This window comes from Neopelma chrysocephalum, unplaced genomic scaffold, assembly GCF_003984885.1.
Source record: "Neopelma chrysocephalum unplaced genomic scaffold, ASM398488v2 Primary Assembly neopelma1_99, whole genome shotgun sequence".
Lineage (NCBI taxonomy): Eukaryota > Metazoa > Chordata > Aves > Passeriformes > Pipridae > Neopelma > Neopelma chrysocephalum.
This window is the reverse complement of record NW_020897762.1, coordinates 545,992-563,585: the sequence shown is the minus strand read 5'-3', so window position 1 is coordinate 563,585 and position 17,594 is coordinate 545,992. Positions and strand designations below refer to the sequence as shown.

The 17,594-nt window shown below is 39.9% G+C and overlaps 1 protein-coding gene across 18 annotated transcripts in view; it reads right to left on the bottom strand.

The window, feature by feature from the left end:
- Window positions 1–17,594, bottom strand: part of EHBP1 (EH domain binding protein 1) — a 212,143-nt gene that overhangs the window by 42,011 nt on the left and 152,538 nt on the right. For 8 of the 18 annotated variants that reach the window (XM_027694880.1, XM_027694879.1, XM_027694897.1 and 5 more), the window contains 3 exons: window positions 10,976–11,123; window positions 3,634–3,750; window positions 465–592 (listed from right to left, as the gene is read on the bottom strand). In XM_027694880.1, the coding sequence (XP_027550681.1) occupies window positions 465–592; window positions 3,634–3,750; window positions 10,976–11,123 (393 nt within the window). The remainder of the gene's footprint in view (window positions 1–464; window positions 593–3,633; window positions 3,751–10,975; window positions 11,124–17,594) is intronic. The other 10 variants (XM_027694885.1, XM_027694886.1, XM_027694889.1 and 7 more) reach the window with 6 other exon arrangements.

Sequence of the window (17,594 nt, the reverse complement as noted above, 5' to 3'; positions counted from 1 at the left end):
GTATGCCTTTAAAGTGTACTGTGGCTTAATTTTAATGTAGAAAAAACACAGGACCAGGATTGGGAGGGAAGCAAATCCCTGGGAGTCTAATCCTGCTCCCATTTAAGTCAGGTAGAGTCTTGCTGCTGACTGCACCAGCAGCAGAATGGAGCCTGTGCTGCATTTCTAATATCAATGACAACCTGAGCAGGCAGAATTGAGAGATGCTTCTTATATCTGTTAGTGTTTTGCCAAGGACAAGCACCATGATTAAAAAGAAAAAAAAAAGGAAAAAAGGAAAATGTGTTGATTAATCAACTGGAAAAAAACCAGTGCATTGCAAACCATGTAACTGCACTACCATTAAGATTTTCTGTGTTTCTGACTCTGAAGGATTTGATAAGAAATTGTTTTCCTCCTCACAAAATACAAACACTCAAACATAACACACAGGTACCAAAACAAAAGCATTAAGCAAAACTTACCTTAATGTCTTGCTCTGAGCTATCTGTTACAGTTTTCTGAGCAGCACTGGAGAGTGAATTTGCCACCTGTGGCTGAGCTTCTAGGAGCTTCTTCAGCTTCAAATCCATCAACTTACTGTTTTGTTCTGCTAAATATGCAAATACCACATACAACAGAGTGAGATGCATTTCAATGCGGAGTCACTACAACAATGTAGCAATTTAAAAGGTAGATTTAATTCACTTTGCTATCATTTCAAACTAAAAAAAAATAAAAAGTAGAAGGAATTTTTTTTTGCGATTGGGCTTGGTGCAGGTTTGCGTACAGTACAGAGATATTCCTAAGTTTTCTCAAAAAACATAGCTAACACTCAGCTGAATAAGTAAACATGCTTGCAGACAGTAGATGAAAAACACAGAAAGTCAATAATGTTTAAAGTTACTCCCAGTGGGTACATGCCTATACTTTGGTATAAAAACACACTTAAAGAGCCATTTATTTTAAGACGATACCTAAAAAATTTATCACATAATTTACATACTGATAACCTCTCAAGTTTATGAACTACTTATTCATCCTAAGGCTTCTTAGCATAGTTTCTCAACATTAAAATTTCAGTATCAAAAAAGGTGACTTTCTAGTAATAATTTACTATGATTTATAGAATATGTTGAAGCTGGGAGAGTCATAAAACACTTCAGAACTGCATCCATGGGACGAAGTCTGCTGAAGCCCCCAAATTTTTATTATCAATTTTAGGAACTTGGATCAGAGTCCAAATAAATAGTAGTTGAGAATTTTACCTCCCAGTAATGCTCATTCTGTATGTGCATGTTGACTATATGAATTTGTAACACACCTACACACATAGTTACTTACACACGTAAGAAGGAGAAAGGTGTTAATAACAAGCTGCTGCACAGGACTGTGGAGCTAACCGTGGCTAGGGAAGCAGAAAAACACTGGTGCAGAAGCCTCCAGACATATCCTTTACATGCAGCCCCACATGAGAAATCAACCCTGAACTAGAGAGAGAGCAGCATCACCTGCACATATGGTGCACCTACATCTGGGCCTTGAGTCAAATGCAGAGGAAACAGCAGTTGGTATGTTTTCCTAAATGCACAGCCTGAGTTTTTCACTGCAGGCTGGTGACTTCTAGCTGGTGTGGAAAGTGGAGTCATGACTGTTTTGCCACACAGCTCCTTCCAAGGTATGGAGTGCTGCAATTCATATTAGCCAAAACATTTTTGGCATGCTGGCAACCAAATGCTGCCTGCCTCCACCAGCGACAGGTTGGGTTGGATTATGGTGAGGGATAGTTTCCCTTTCCTCTGCCACACCCAGTCAGGGTGTCCTTAATTGAGGCTCACATGTAAGTACATGCACGTTCTCGTGGGTTTATACATAAACACCATGTAATAACTACGATATAAGAGGTTCACAACAGCATATGGTAGAAGTGCTGACAAATACAGATAGAGGCAATATCTGAAACCACTAAGCAGTAAAAATAAAGTTTTCCCTTCTTGAGAGAGACGGGAGGGACTAAGATTCAGCTGGGAAAAACTAATTAAGATGGTCTATTAATTACCCTATATGTGAAATGTTCCTTACAGTTTTACTTTTAGATGTTCCCAGGAGATTCAGCCTTCATTAGAACTTGGTCTGAATTGGCAGAATTACACCAAAATCTGTGTGCTCGGACTTTTATCACAGCATTAGACTGCTTTCTGTATCATTCTTACCTGTCTATACCTTTGGCTTCTGTGCAGATTGAACTGAAAATTGATGACTGAGTTTTTTTTCAGAATGTCTCTCCATGGTGGACATGAAGCATTGGGTGGTGGGTTTGTATCCCTGAGAAGGTACTTCTCAGGAAAAAAACCCCACAGAAATAAATGTTGGTAAATCACTGGGGCGATGTGACAGGAATATTCACTTACTGATTTTCTATTTCTCCTAAAATGAACCAGTTTTTATTGGAAAATTATTTTACAGTATTCTGCTCTAAGTAAGCTAAATTCAAATGCTAGAAGCACTAGATGTATTTTCTTATGTGCCTGGAAATCCTCAAATAGAAAAAAAGTAAAGGACACAACTCAAATATTTTTGCATCCACACAAAACTAGAAAGTTCTATATACATAACAGTGCTAGTTTAATTTCCAAAGAACGAACACTAAATTACGTTCTGATTTAATATATTATGGACTACACACTTGGGCCCAGCTGGCATGGGCAGAATCAAGTCAGAGGGTGCTGGAGATGTTCTCTCTTGTAAGGACTGTTTCATGATGCAGTCCTGTGCTGGCCAGCGTTCTCCAGGCTTGAGATAACTTGCAGTGAGCAGAAAGGCCCTGACAGAGAAGCCCACCACAAACAGAGACCCTGGACACTCCCCAGGGCTGCCTGGATCAGGCAGACTTGTACAGAGAACAAACTCCTTCAGCAGCTCTCTGCAAGGAGAGGAGCCTCTAATGGGTGGGCAATTCCTTTTGCATCTTTGAAGATCTACCTCCTTTTAAAATAAGCATCTCCCCTGTAAGATTCCAACATATTTATCATTATATTTATCACCTGAACTCCAGTTTTGCTTGAATATTTTTGAAAGGGGGAAATACCACTCCTATGCCCTAATGTATTAATAAAACCCCTATTATCTGAACATTATAAAGTAAATGGAACTAATTCTGCTCCAATTTATGCCTCCATGCCCCCACTGGAGCTACAAGGTGTAAGTACAAGAGCTGGTCCTCGGAAGGACAGATACCAAGTCTACACGAACACAGAGAGACACATTTGCTCCTCTTCCCTGAGCAAATGGGCCAGGATGGCAGCGCAGAGAGTGGCAGCTGTACTCACCCATGCCATTGCTCACTCCTCTGCCTACCTGGCACAATCCAGGCAGGGTGCTTTCAGGTGGCTCTGCTTTACCAATCTGGCCTGGGGTGCCCTTCCCCATCAAACAAGCAAGGGACATTTAAATCTGCCATTGTTGGAAATAATGATTTTGTTGATTTTAAATTTCAACTAAACATGAATGCAGAATATTAAGCACTACGGTTCAAAAGACCTGAAAAGGCAGAAGGGAATAAATCTGACAGAGAGACAAGCAGCACAACAGTACTTATATGATGATGGAGTGTTAGTCATGCAAAATACACAAAATAGCCATTATTTAAATTACCCGTTGAATCAAGGTCATTTTCTAGGTTAGTAAGTTCATCTCCACCTTCAGTAACAGAGCATTCAGGAACCTCCTCATTAGTATCTATCTCAATATTATCATCATCCTCATCCTCATCTGTAGGAACATACAGCATTAAGGTTAGTATTTTCATATGTACATGCAACACGTCACTAAAAAAAATGAATGCTTTAGAGAACAAGCTGAGTTATGATAAAAATGCAAATAATTGAATAAGTCTGGAAGGAGACTTCATTCTGTCCACTCGTGGATTTATCTTTAAACTGATGCAATTCAATAAACACATGGGGGTCTCTGCTGGAAACTCCTGCTACAATAGAGTCTGGCCTCAGCAGTGGCTGTTCTTTGTGCTGAATCTTAGTAACTTGAGTCAAAATGATTTCCCCTAGGCTCCCAGTTCTCCATAACGCAGAATGGGTGCCAAAGGTGGCATGTGGCAGGTTCAGGTTGGTCTGGCCAGCAGAAGGACTTGCGAGCTGCGGTCTCCTGAGAAAGGCAGCAGCTCCAGGTATTGAGTTTCCAGCTCGGTGGGACTTGCTGCTCCTCATTTTGCACAGTATATCACAGAGCAGTGATCACTGTACCTTGCCTAGGTTAAAAGTCTCCTATCACTTTTGATGCAAGGAGGCAAACTACCACCTGGAACACCATGCTTAGTAAGCGCCGATGTCAACTGTAGCAAGGGCACACTCACAAATTGCTCCTTTCACAGAATCACAGAATGGGTCAGGCTGGAAGGGACCACAGTGGGTCATCAGGCCCAACCTCCCTGCTCAAGCAGGGTCATCCCAGAGCACATTACGCAGGATTGTGTCCAGATGGTTCTTCAAAATCTCCAGTGATGGAGACTCCACAACCTCTCTGGACAATCTGTTCCAGTGCACGGTCACTGCAAAGTAAAGAAGTTCTTCCTATTGTTCAGGTGGAACTTCCTGTGGATCAGTTTCTGCCCATTGCCTCTTGTCCTGTTAGCTGGCACCACCGAGCAGAGCCTGGTCCATCCTCTTGGCAACCTCCCTTTAGATACTGATAGACATTGATGGGGCCCCCTCTCAGTCGTCTCTTCTCGGGGAGGAACAGGCCCAGTTCCCTCAGCCTGTCCTCATCAGAGAAATGCTCCAGTCCCTTGATCATCTTTGTCACCCTCCGCTGGACCCACTCCAGGAGCTCTGTGTCTCTCTTGTCCCGAGGAGCCCAGAACTGGACACAGCACTCCAGGTGATCCTTACCAGGGCTGAGCAGAGATCACCCTTAGGGATCATCTCCCACGACCTACTGGCAGTGATCTTTCTAATACATCCCAGGATCCCATTGGCCTTCTTGGCCATGAGGACACACTGCTGTCTCATGGACAGCATGTTGTCCACCAGGACCCCCAGATCCTTTTCCCCAGAGCTGCTTTCCAGCAGGTTGGCCCCCAGCCTGTACTGGTACATGGGATTGTTCTTTCCCAGGTGCAGGACCCTGCACTTGCCCTTGTTGGAATTTCAGAAGGTTCTTTGCCCATCTCTCCAACCTGTCAAGGTCCTTCTGAAGGGCTGCACAGCATTCTGGGCTATTGGCCACTCCTCCCAGCTTTGTATCATCAGCAAACTTGCTGAGGAGGCATCTGCCCCTTCATCCAAGTCATTGATGAATAAGTTAAAAATGCTTTACTGCACTACTTTTAATCAGCATTGTTTGTAAGCTACATGCACTTTAAATAAAAATTGTAATTATATTTTTATGAGATCTTTCTACTGAGTTTCTCAGAGCAGCTTATGAATATCACTCATAAATGAGCCCCATAATGTTTTATGAAGTAGGTGATTATTATAATTACAATTATGATGATGATGTAGGTAAATTATGGCACAGAAAGCGTAAGTAACCTGAGGAAGATCAAATAGCAAGTTTTGAATTGTGAAGCAGATCCCAGAAAAAAACCTGACTCACATTTTCAATACAAATATATAATGAAATTAAAGTACATAAAAGCTAGATTAGTACTTTCAAAGTAAGTAGATGCATTGTGTTTACTCACTTTTAAATCTCATATCAAATGCTATCTACACTTGTTCAGACTTATACAAACTTTTTTTCTTATGTATGCATGTGTGTAAAAATGATAAAAAAGAGTAGGCTGGAATATGTCTGAAGAAACAAGACATATAGTGACTAAAAGAACTTTAAAACACATAAAATAGGAAAAAATACTGATTATAAATACAGAACATGGGTGCATTCAAATACCATATAAACAAAAAGGATCCTAAACATAGTACCGAGATGCCATAATCCTGAATACCAGAAGTTTGTACCGGGATTGGTGCTGATCACTCATCATCTGTTTTGGAAACACACTAAACCTCATTCCCAGACCTGAAGTTTCCACTTTAGGCCCACACTGCTGTCATGAAGATCATACAACTGTATGTTTTCTTTATGTCTTTACCTCCACAGGCCCCATAATTCCCATTTTAGGAGCCCGTTGACTTTTTTAATGTCTACTACTCTTTTCTAACCTGGGACCTGACAGATGGTGCTTCGGGTGTACAAGTTGGTGGGTGGAAAAACTCCTGACTCCACGGGACACCCTTTCTGTTCCCACTTAAATTTCCCAAGGTGATCCTGTTGTTTCCGGTAGTGCAGAGGTAGGTGAACAAAGTAGAAGGGCACAATGTGATCATCATGAAGTGGAAAAAGGGATAAAGGGTAAAGGGGTAAAAAACAGACTGAAAAGAAAACAGAGAATGGTAAAGCAGCAACAGCAACAATTCTGATGGTTTTGAATTTCTTTCAAAGCATCTCTACTGTTTCTGATGAGGAGACAGACTTCCTGCATGACCCTAAATCCTTCAGGATGGTGTTTGAGAAATTCAGCAGCATTCGGGTCATGATGTTCTCAAACACACTTTGGAGCTCACAGGGGCACACTCAAGGCATGACTGGGCTACTGTGGACATTTGGAAGAGGTAGAAGAGTGAAAAAGGGACACCATTGTGGCAGAGGGAAACCAAATCCACCTCAAGCCTAGAAGCAGGCTTTTGGAATCACCCAAAGGAGTCGGCTCACAAGGTCGGGTCACAACTACCAGTCATCCCACAGGATGCTGGATGTGTCAAAACAATCTAAACAAGATGACAGGGTTTAAGACTCCTGCATACTAAGGGAATGCTTATATTAGATTATTTGATTTTCTTTAATTTAATATAGCAAGATGAGGTCAGAGGCACTGCCTTTGACACCACCATTTTAGGAAACAAAAGAGATGGGAATGTTGAAGACACCAGTTTCTAATATCAGATAATGACCTGACCTAGTATTTCATTTAAAGTTAGCAGACTTTGACTGAATATGATTATCAAGACATTTACACTTTATTTAAAAAAATCAATTAAAAGCAGTAATTGGAAGTAATTTCAGAAACTTTCAAATATCTTTAAAAATCTAGATTCCTTGATTGAAACCACTCTAGGGTTGTTTTTTTTCCAGGGTTTTGTTCTTCCAGTGTATTAAAAGGGAAATGTGTTTAGGGAGCATGTTACAACAAGATTTTGCAATTATAAATGATAAAAGGAACAACATGACGAAGAGATAACAGATATCTTTTATGAAAAGAACAAATTGCTAACGTGAAAAACTAAAAGCACTTGGTCTAGAACCAGGGCACATATTAGAAGAGGACTGAAGAATTGCTTCCTTGAAAAGTATGTAAATTTGGATCCTAGAAAGACAGCAAGGCTTTACTATGTCATGACGAAATGAACAAAATAAAAGATAAAGAATTAAGTCCATAACTAAACAGCACTGACAATTTACCTACACAGCATGGACTGTACTCTGGGCTGGAGAGAGAAATAAGTATTTTTTGGAAACAAATGGAAATGGCAAAATGTTGGTGGAAAAAGATCCAGAGGCATTTTATAGCTCATATGTCTTACTATTCAGATTAAGGTCAAACCTAATTTGTGGTTAAAACTGATATTCTGTTGACTTGGTTTAAGCTTGTCCACACGTGAACTAGTTGCAGCAGCCTGCAACAGTTTCTAGATTAAATTAAAAAGGAGTAATTTTCATGAAGAAGCAAAATCATTGATGGGGGCTGGATCACGTTACTGGGAAAAGCATGTGGAAGCTGCAACTGGAGTTGCACAAACAGTACTTGCTCTTCAGGGAAGATATTTCCAGCCTTCAGGATTGTCTCTGGGAAATCCTTCAGGCTTGTGAATATTGAGATATTTAGTTTATTTACTTTCAGGTACAGAGTTTGCTTTAAGGCTACAGGATGTGACAGAAACCTCTGAACAGTAATAAAGGCAACAAAGGTGGGGAATGGAAGAAATGCAGAGTTGAAATACTGGTTCCATGTACAAGAAATTAGATGTCAGGACAAGAAATTACAGCAGTAACTGCCAACAGATAGAAATACTGCCTTTTAAAAATATTAAATTGAGGACTTAACACTGCTTCATGAGTTGGAGACATAGCATGATGAGTAAGCCCGTGCTACCACGTACATTCCCTAAAAATCATTGCCTCAGAAGCGAAATCTTGAACATATCCTGTTCTGTCTGTTGTTCCCTCCCTTCAGTGCCTACACACCACCCCCAGATCCGAGCCACATCCTCACAAAGACGCCATCTCAAGTGAAGGATGGAGATGTGCCAGAGAGTAAAGAAAGCACACCACCCACGTCCCAAAAGAGTAGACGGGTGTTCCACTGCACATATTCCTAGATAATATGTCAATTCCTTTGTCCCGTTGTTGCTAGGAAATTTGGATTTCTATCTTGATACTGTCCCTGGATCCATCTCAAGGCATCCGCTTATCGGCCTGAAGCTAGTAGGACATCTAATAATTTGAAGCTGCCATCCCAAACCCTCTGGCACTTGGCAGAAAGAAGTATTTTCTGTCTCACATGCCAAATAACCTATGGAAAAGACTGGATTTTGTAGCTAAGGATGCTGCTTATCCAGGAAAGTTTCAACTTGCCATAGGCATTTGAGTTTTTCAGACCATGATTAAATAAAGACTTTTAACAGAGAATATTGCACCAGTGCCAAAGCATGAAATTCTTAATGAGCATATAGAAACAGTGAAAGAGATCACATTTTTACCTACAATCATTAGTCTTTAAAAACTCCAGAATCCCAAAGATGAAATGTCACTTTTCTTCTGAAATAATTGAACTGAGAGAGGAAAACTATTTGGTACATTCCCTTTTTGTAAATTAAAAAGTAATTGTAATAAATGCAGAAGAAGAGATTTATGAAGCATAATGGACAAGAAAGCTTGGAAGACATAAGATATCACAAGAAGCTTGTCTTGGGTATTCTACAGGGAGTACAAGAGTATAACAGAAAAAAACCTTACTACATGTGAATGCAGTTAGGGACAACGTTCAGAATCCAGCTGTAATAAGGAGACTGTCTAATTATATCCTAATTTTTGGTGTAAACTCAAAAATGAAAAAAGACTAAACCCAGAAATAATTCTAATTCATTTGGTTTGTTAAGTGTTGATGCCATTTCACAGAAGTACTACATTTTAGAAGAACAAATTTCTTGAATGAAGATCTAGTGTGGCACCTGACATTACCAGTGGTGTGGTAGAAGTATGTGGAAGATGTGCCATCCTTTTTGAGAAGGAGAGAAAATGCTATAAAATGCACATTGACACGAAAAGGGCAAGAAGGAACAAAACAAGACGGGAAATAAAAATTTCAAGTCCAAGAGAAGTTCAAATAGACTGGCCTAACTACTGTAAGGGCAAAGAAAAATCAAAGCAGGAAATACAAATAAAGGAGATAACTCAAAGCACATGCAAAAGCAGAAAGCTGTGAAATTGTTGCATGGATAAAACGCAACAGGTATAGTGGTGATAACTTTACAAGCAAGTTGTCACCAGTACTGATACTGTCTCCTTTAATAACACGAAACTCTCTGGGTGCATATGCAATCTCCCTCTATAAATACATGTTTCTTTTAATACAGCTACCTCTGAGATTGTTCACAGTTTGAACAAAGGGCAGGAAGAGCAGTGGCAAAATACAGAGGAAAATATGAACAGGAAGGCCACATCCCAGAAAGCAGTACACTGAGATATTTAGCAAAACTGCAAGTGAGCCACTGTGACAAAACAGGGTCACTGCTGTGCAGCTGAGCCCTCAGAGTACCTTACTTTGAGGGAAGATATGGCAGGAACAGCTATGTAAGGCATGATGAAACAGTGAGGAGGAAGTAATTAAATAATGTGAGATGGGGAATCACAAACCATGAAGAGGGATGAGGAACACCATAGTCTATGTAATGTCCAAGGACTGTGTTGTTTGGCTCAGCCTGTCTTACTGCCTCCCCACAAAGGATGTAATTTCCCTATTTATCACAAAAGAGAACTTGCTTTACTGGGTAAAACTGAAGACCAAATCCAAAGGGAGATGTACAACTCACTGCTTTCTTCTCAGTCTTAAATGGCACAGAAGTGTAGGGTTTAGGGTGCAATAAGACTGTATTTAAATATTTATGCATATAAAATACATAAAGTAGAGAAGAAATAAATATTTTTGTTGAATCTACATGCATCGTGAGCATAAAGCTGGATTTTCTTTACACTGCAGCTTATGATTACGCGTTAGTATGAGAAACACTATTTCCCCTTAGAATATGTAGAAGACATTAAAGGAACAAGAAGCCTGCACTGCAATGTGTGCTCAGCACCCATTTGAGTTTGAGTGACACTACATTACTCCAGCTCATAGCACTGGCAGGTATATGAATTTTAATGACATTTCAAAGTCAGTTTAATAACATTATAGCAATATTACAACTCAAAACCTGTAAATGCAAGTGGTATGTCAAAAGACTGCCATTTAAAATCAAAAGGTTGTTGGCCCTGCCTCTTACAGGCCACCTTTAAAATTCTCTTCCCAAGCAGTTTTTAAAAGACATTTAATACAAAATAACTTTTCTTAAGTGTTTCTAATGTTTTTTCCCCCCAAAATTAAGTCCATGCTCCTATATAACAATAGATATAGAAGAGAACCAACAACCATAAAATTCTAAAAAAGCCTGTGGGCAATGACAAATCTGTAAATAATTGGGCCAATATGAGCTACTTGTTCACAGAACATCTTTTTCTTTCAACCACATACATGCTTTTCTTCTAATTGTTGGAAATTAAGTGACACAACACTGATTTAGGAAACACATCTACAGCCAGGTCTTCTGATATGTTCACCTGCTGAACAACAACGTTTTGAAGTGTGAATAAAAGTGATACCCAAAAAGGTCTCCGGTTTCTAGGTTGCCATAGGAATAAGATACAAGGTTCCTCAGCTCACCTCCAGATGCCTTTGACCTTTCTTTCAACTTTTCTGCAGCCATTTCACTGTAGCTGGGAAGTTCTGACATCTTCACTCCAGATCGAGCTTCTGCTATTAGCTGACGAGCTCTCTCTCTCAGCTGCCGACGCCGCTCTTCATCTTGCTGCTAAGATATATTGAACAGTTGCCAACTCAGTAATTGACAGAAATGCAATTTCATTCTCAATCTGATCATCATGATAGGAACTGGTTTACAGCATGGTGCTTGGCCCACATTATAAATAGGACGCTCGATATCAGTTGGGTGTCACACCACAATTTTTAAAGACATCCATGCATCAGATTATTTTTTTTAAAGCATTCCCCAAATTATTACTGCATTAGAAACCTAATGATTTGCAATGTAAAGCTTTTATAAATTATGTTCTATAAAAATACCTTGATGAAAATTTGCAGACACTTCAGTCTCAAAGTAATCACACTTAATGAGTGATTTGAGTGAAGTTTTACCGTGGCTATAAAATGGTTTTACTAAATTGAATTACTCATTTGAGTACTGTTCTCTCATAGAACTGAAATGAGAAGCCAGATGTTGCTCTTGGTTATCCAAGCACCAAGCTGACTTCAAAGTGTGGAGTGGCATCAAATCTGAGACATGTTCTTCAACTTCAATGGATACTTTAAAACAAAATAAACTAACGAAAATTACTGAAAGAACAATAGGTGCTCTCAGAGCAGAAAAGACTTTGAATCATTTAAAACATCCTGCTAGTGGGGCTTTGGTCAGCAATTAAAGAGATCATACTGGAACCATGCCATGTCCTACTAAAGCTCATAACTTAGAAGCACAATAATATTTCAAACACATAAAAAAGGAAAGTTCTGCAGCATCAAATTTTGTAAACGACTAACCCACCATACTAAAAAAGTCTTAATAAAAAAATGTGTTTAAACATATCTATAAGACTCCATGAAACCATAAGGGAAACCATTTCAGTTCTCACCTTGAACACAGGATTTTTTCAAAGTTAGGACTGTTTTTCCTCACCCCTCTATATCAGAAATGGTCATAAGCACAACAAAGTCAGCACCTGGCTTTAAGTCTAACCTGCCAATAATTTCGTAATATTGACATAATGATCTGGATAAATCCCAGGTACAGGCTGTTAACCTGAACTAAGTGAAATATAACAAACTGCCCAATTTTGGAGAGTCATCCTGGCAGCCTTCCCACCAACCCAGAAACTTGAGCATCCCACACCTGCAGACGCTGGTGAGAGCTGCTGCTAAGTGCTATTTAGTTTAAGCAATCATTAATAAAACAAGGGCAAAATACTAATTAGGTACATTTTATCCATTTCCATGTAAATTGTTTGTTTGTAGCTATTTACTCAGCATTGTTCTCAGCACAATAGAAAAAATGCAAATGACTGAATCAGAATGCAGCCCTAATGGGACTTTCTGTTTATAACCATTAGCCCAGAGGTGTGCTGTAATTCAATCCTCAAGCAGCAAGATTTAGCCTCATTAACAGCTTGCATGGGCAGGTTACAACTCATAAAACCCTACAGTAAACAAAGTATATGGACACAGCACAATATCTCGCCTCTGAGTGACAGAGTCCTGATTCCCTATCAGATTGCCTGGATTTACTTTTCTCCTAATGTCCTCCCCTGGAAAGACAATTCTGCCTGGGCCCTGCGAGGCAGCAGGATGGCACATGGGCTTTGTTTGCTTTCTCACCCTTTTAACTCCCCAGAAGGCACAGAGCAATAGTTCTATCAAAAATTTATTTGGTAAAGTACACATTAGAAAGACAACTAGAAAGCTTCCCCCTCCCTCCTCCTATGCACTATAATAGATCAATTTAATTTAATTTCTAGCCAACCAACTGACACAGCAAATGGTTTTATTTTGACCCACAGTATTCGGTAACATTAATTATATTGAATTTTACATAAAGAAAACTGCTCAAATATTCCTAACTCCTGGGATATAGGAACTTGTGGGTTTGATTTAAATGACTTTTAAGAAGGAATGTGCAAAATTAAGACTCCCGTATAGTTTAATGTCAAACAATTTAATCTACTTCAGCACGTGTAGTTTAAAATAAAGCCAGTTATATATTTGTGACAAAAATGCCCTAAGCTGAGCAGGCTGATTTCTCCCCTCTCCATTCCCCCCCTCCTCCTGAAAGAGAACTTGTATCCTGAATTATTAGCATAGTCATTAACATCCCGGGGATCTCCAAGCAAACACAGATTATGGTGGCTTGTGTTTGTGCTGATTAAGCCAATCATCACCAGCGGATAAGAGAAAAACTGGCCTAGTTCTTGCTTAAATTCAATTCAGGTATTTGAACCCTCGGTTGCTGAGCTTGGCAGGAGAAACACTGTGGAAGGAGCAATGAAACTGAGAGCAGAAAAAGTAGATAGATTAAGTTTTGAGGTACAGAAAAATTATTAAACAGCATATCAATCTCCAAGAATTTGGAAAGGAAAGCGCTCAGGAGAGGTATGGAGGCATGAACAAAGATATTAAAAAAAACCCAGGCAACACGAAGAGCAGCACTGCACCAAGAAAGGACCAAGCAAACACACATACAGTGGGATTTTTCCTGTACAGTTGAAGAGAAAACTCAGTAAAATCTTTCACTCTCTGACATGGACCCGACATGCCAAAGAGACATTAAAGTTTGCTCTGTTATTTTCCCCCAGCTACTTCGTAATGGTTTAAAGATCTGCCATGCAGATGCACAGCAAGGAAAACTTCACTATTTAAGGACAAACTCTTCAAGAATAAGTAATGTAATTCCTTGTTTCCCTCCTATAAAAATGTATTGGTATGCAATTTTTATATTTCACAGTTCACTGACATCTCGGCAAGCTTTCTTCCACTGCTTCAATGGTGCTACTTTTAATTTTATCCTCCTTAGTCCTAGTAATTAAAGTGATCAGCAGTGGCATCCCAACGGCTTTGACACAGCTACAACCCCCTAGCTGACTCCGGCTTTTAAGGGAAAGGGAAGAAAAAAAAAGGACAGGAGTTTCATTTCACTGGAACAAGAAAATCAAGCTTCTCCAATCCTCAACTTTATCCAATTGTTCTTTCAGCAGCCTTTGGATCTTAAGAAACAAATAAAAATGGCTGCCATTAGGGGGTCCTGTTTGTACTCGCCGCAGACGGCAATGACTGACATTACTTTGGCCAAAAATGATGCCGTGGATTTGGGAAGGTGAATTCGAATGTGAAACACTGGCAGGGCAGTTTCCGAGATCATTACCCGGGCAGCTGAGAGCTGACCAACTCAGTAAAATATTGAGAGTGGTGGACTCTTGCAGAGGAAAAAAATAATCTAAACACCCACTTAAAAACCATCTCCTTAAATGACAAAAATCCTGCAATTTTCTTGCATTTTCAAACAAAAAACTCCCCGACAAACAAAAACCTTTGCCAGGGGTTTTCAGTCCTCCTTGGTTGAATTTTGGGAGGATCCAAACTGACTTTACACCAGAAGTCTGATAATGTATGATCCTCTCTCTATTAAAAAAATACAATCTGGTGAACTGCATTTACTTGATGTCTAGAAAGAAAATTCTTTACCGTGTCAACAGATTGGGAGGAAAAAAAAATAAAAAAAGTAGTAAAATAGTTACAAACCACAGCAACAAAATCAAACCAGAATTGTACCTATGAGGGGGAGTGATCCCTGTAGCTGTAGGTTTCAAAATGGTTCATGGTCAGCCCCGAGTGCACAGAACATCTAAGAGAAAGAACTTGACTGCCACCTCTTTCATCATTAGACAGGAAGAACGGCTCTGTTATTAGCCATTCAGAAAGAAAAAGACTTCTGTGCTTGTCCAGAGGCAAGGATTACCGAAATGTACCTATTCAGGATTACCAAAATGTACCTATTCAGTTAGTAGAGAAGACAGAATAAAAAAAAAATAAAAAAAAATAAAATTACATGAGCTCTAAAGGTTTGAGCAGGCTGGGTTGTACTGTGACCTTCATCGGCTCTTGTTTGAGTAAATAGGATTTGGGATGAAACATTAAAACTGTTTAGCAGATCTTTTCAAACCATTTCAAACTTTTCTTATGTTGGTTTATAATATAACCAGACATGCTTGTAAATGGCCACACCTGCTCATTCCTCTGGGGACGGCCTGATCTCTGCCTTTCTAACAAAGAAAGGACGGGAGAAAAAAAAATCAGCCTTTCTTGTTGCAAAACAGAGTGGAAAGTCAAAATCTTTCTCAAGTTTGTCCCATCTGGTCAGATTAAATCTTTGATCACCCTGGGGACCACATTTATGTTTGGTCTCTACCACCGTTTTCAGAACAGCTCAAAATACACAGGTAGTGAGCAAAATATGGATTGCTAAGCAGGGAACACTCGGCATAAACAAAAGTGGCTTTGGATTTCCGTGGCCAGTCAGATCCTAGGAAGTGGTAAGCAAAGACGGACATAAACATCTTGGGTATTTTCTGCCTTATGCCTTGTGTCTACTACACCAGCTACCCTACTACCAATAAACTACATGTAGCTTGAAAATATTTTCTCATGAATGCACATCACAAAAAGTATCAAACTGTTTGTCTTAAGTATCTATTGGCTTACGAGCTATGGCACTGACAGACTGATGAAACCGAATGAAAACAGAAGCAGCCCAAAGTAGTCTAAAACTGGAAGAATCACAAGCAATGTCTTAGCAAAGCTGTCCTTCCTAAGAAAAAAAAGCTCCCAAAATTCACAGTAAAATGGGGTTGTGTGGCTGCAAAATGGAAAACATTTCTTTAAACCAGGGAGGTTTTTAAAAGAAATAGACAACAAATTCTTTTTAATTTCTTTTTAATTTTTAATATAATCTATATTGGTCTGGAAAACCTACAATTCACTTGGTACAGTATTTCTGGTGTAAAGAATGCTGGCTGTAGAAAAACAATTCACTGATAATTTAATTCCTTGTGTCATTGTGAAACTGAAAAACTCTTAGTTTACTGAATGGAAAAAAAATATTTGAAAAAAAAGAATGGCTGACTATGTAAGTATCACCTTGTGCTACATCCAAGGCCTCTTGCTGGTTGTCTGGCTGCTCTTTTGTAGGCAAAAAGGAGCTGAACGCTCTCTGGCTCCTTAGATCTGGTCCAACAAATGCACTGCCAGTCATGCACACGGATCCAGCTTAAAACCCAGTGTGAGCCTAAAAGAAGCTAGTCAAACTGGCACCTACTCATGCAGAAGTAGATAGATTTGTCATGACAGGCTGATTATTCAATGTAAAGAAACAGTTTAGCTTTTCTAATCTGGTACAAATACATCTTTCTCAGAGAAAAAAGTAAAAGGTCTAACAGTTCAAGTATTTATAAGTAAAGAAACCAACAAAAAAAATTGTAACGTCAAAGTGAACCACAGGTATTTCTGCTGGAGCATTCTGCAAAACAGCCCCAAAGTTCTGTTCTGATAAATAAGATTTAACCCGTTTAACCATTTGGGAGCTGCACATCTCTGCGGCGACAGAGGCGAGCAGATCTGTTTCACACTGCACTTGGCTCTGCGGAAGTTTTAAGGATGGGCTGAAATATCTAATTCCAAGAACACTTTCTGTTTTCCTTGTCTTCCTGCTCACCTGCACTGACATGAAGAGCGAGGTGCTCTCTCTCCCAGCCAACACTGTGAGGGTAGCCCTGCCAACCCACAGGGCTCCCAGGAAAGACCATCTAGAAAGTCGACCTAAACCAAAAGCAGAGACAATTCCTCCGCTAACTTCTTCCCTGGAATTTTCCCTGCTTAGGCAAGTTTGTGGTCTCCCCCATCCGGGAAGTATAATTAAGGACAACAATCACCTAAGGTGCTGGGAGATCTAGAAGCTTGTTCTGCCTGTCATCATGACTGTCAATGCTATCGGCATTACCCACAAAGAGGGTCTCAATCGTGCAGGCTGAGAAATATTCTGAAATAGTGCCATCACCCAGACAGAGCAAAACGTCCGATCCGAGATTAATAGACTAAAGATGGTGTTTTCTGTGCCTTTCCACTGCTGAGTTACAGACAGAAGTTAAGAAAGCTGCTTACTCATTGTTGGAGTCAACATTCGTCGAGCTCCACTTAAGGGATTTTCTCTTGTGTAAACTTGACTTGATAATTTAAAAAAAAAAAAAAAGGAAAGAAAAAAAAAGTGGTGTTACGAAACAAAGACTTTTGGCAAATGTATGGGATGCGTAAGCTGAAGAGCAGCATCTCGCAGACTGCCATCCTGGGAAGCTTCCTCCTCAGGCGGGCAGCCCCGCGCCAAGGGAGGGGGGACTGCCCTCCTGAGGAATGCTCCCGGGTCACTCCCAGCCGAACAAAGCCAGCGGGCTGCAGGGGGCCTCCGAAAGTTGGTTTTCCTCCCCCCTTCTCTTAATTTTTGGGGGAGGGTAACGAGATCCCTGTCTGCTTCTGTGTGAGGAGAATGAAAAGAACAAGTGCTAACCCTACATCTCCCTGGACCCTATTTTGCTGGTTGTTTTTTTTTTTTTTGAAAATGTCCTGCAAACTGCTGGCAGGTTTTTTTAATGGAAAATACCAATCGCCTAAGATCTATACCTAGCCTTTTGCCAATAATGAGAAAACTTCACCTTCTGTCCCCAGCAAT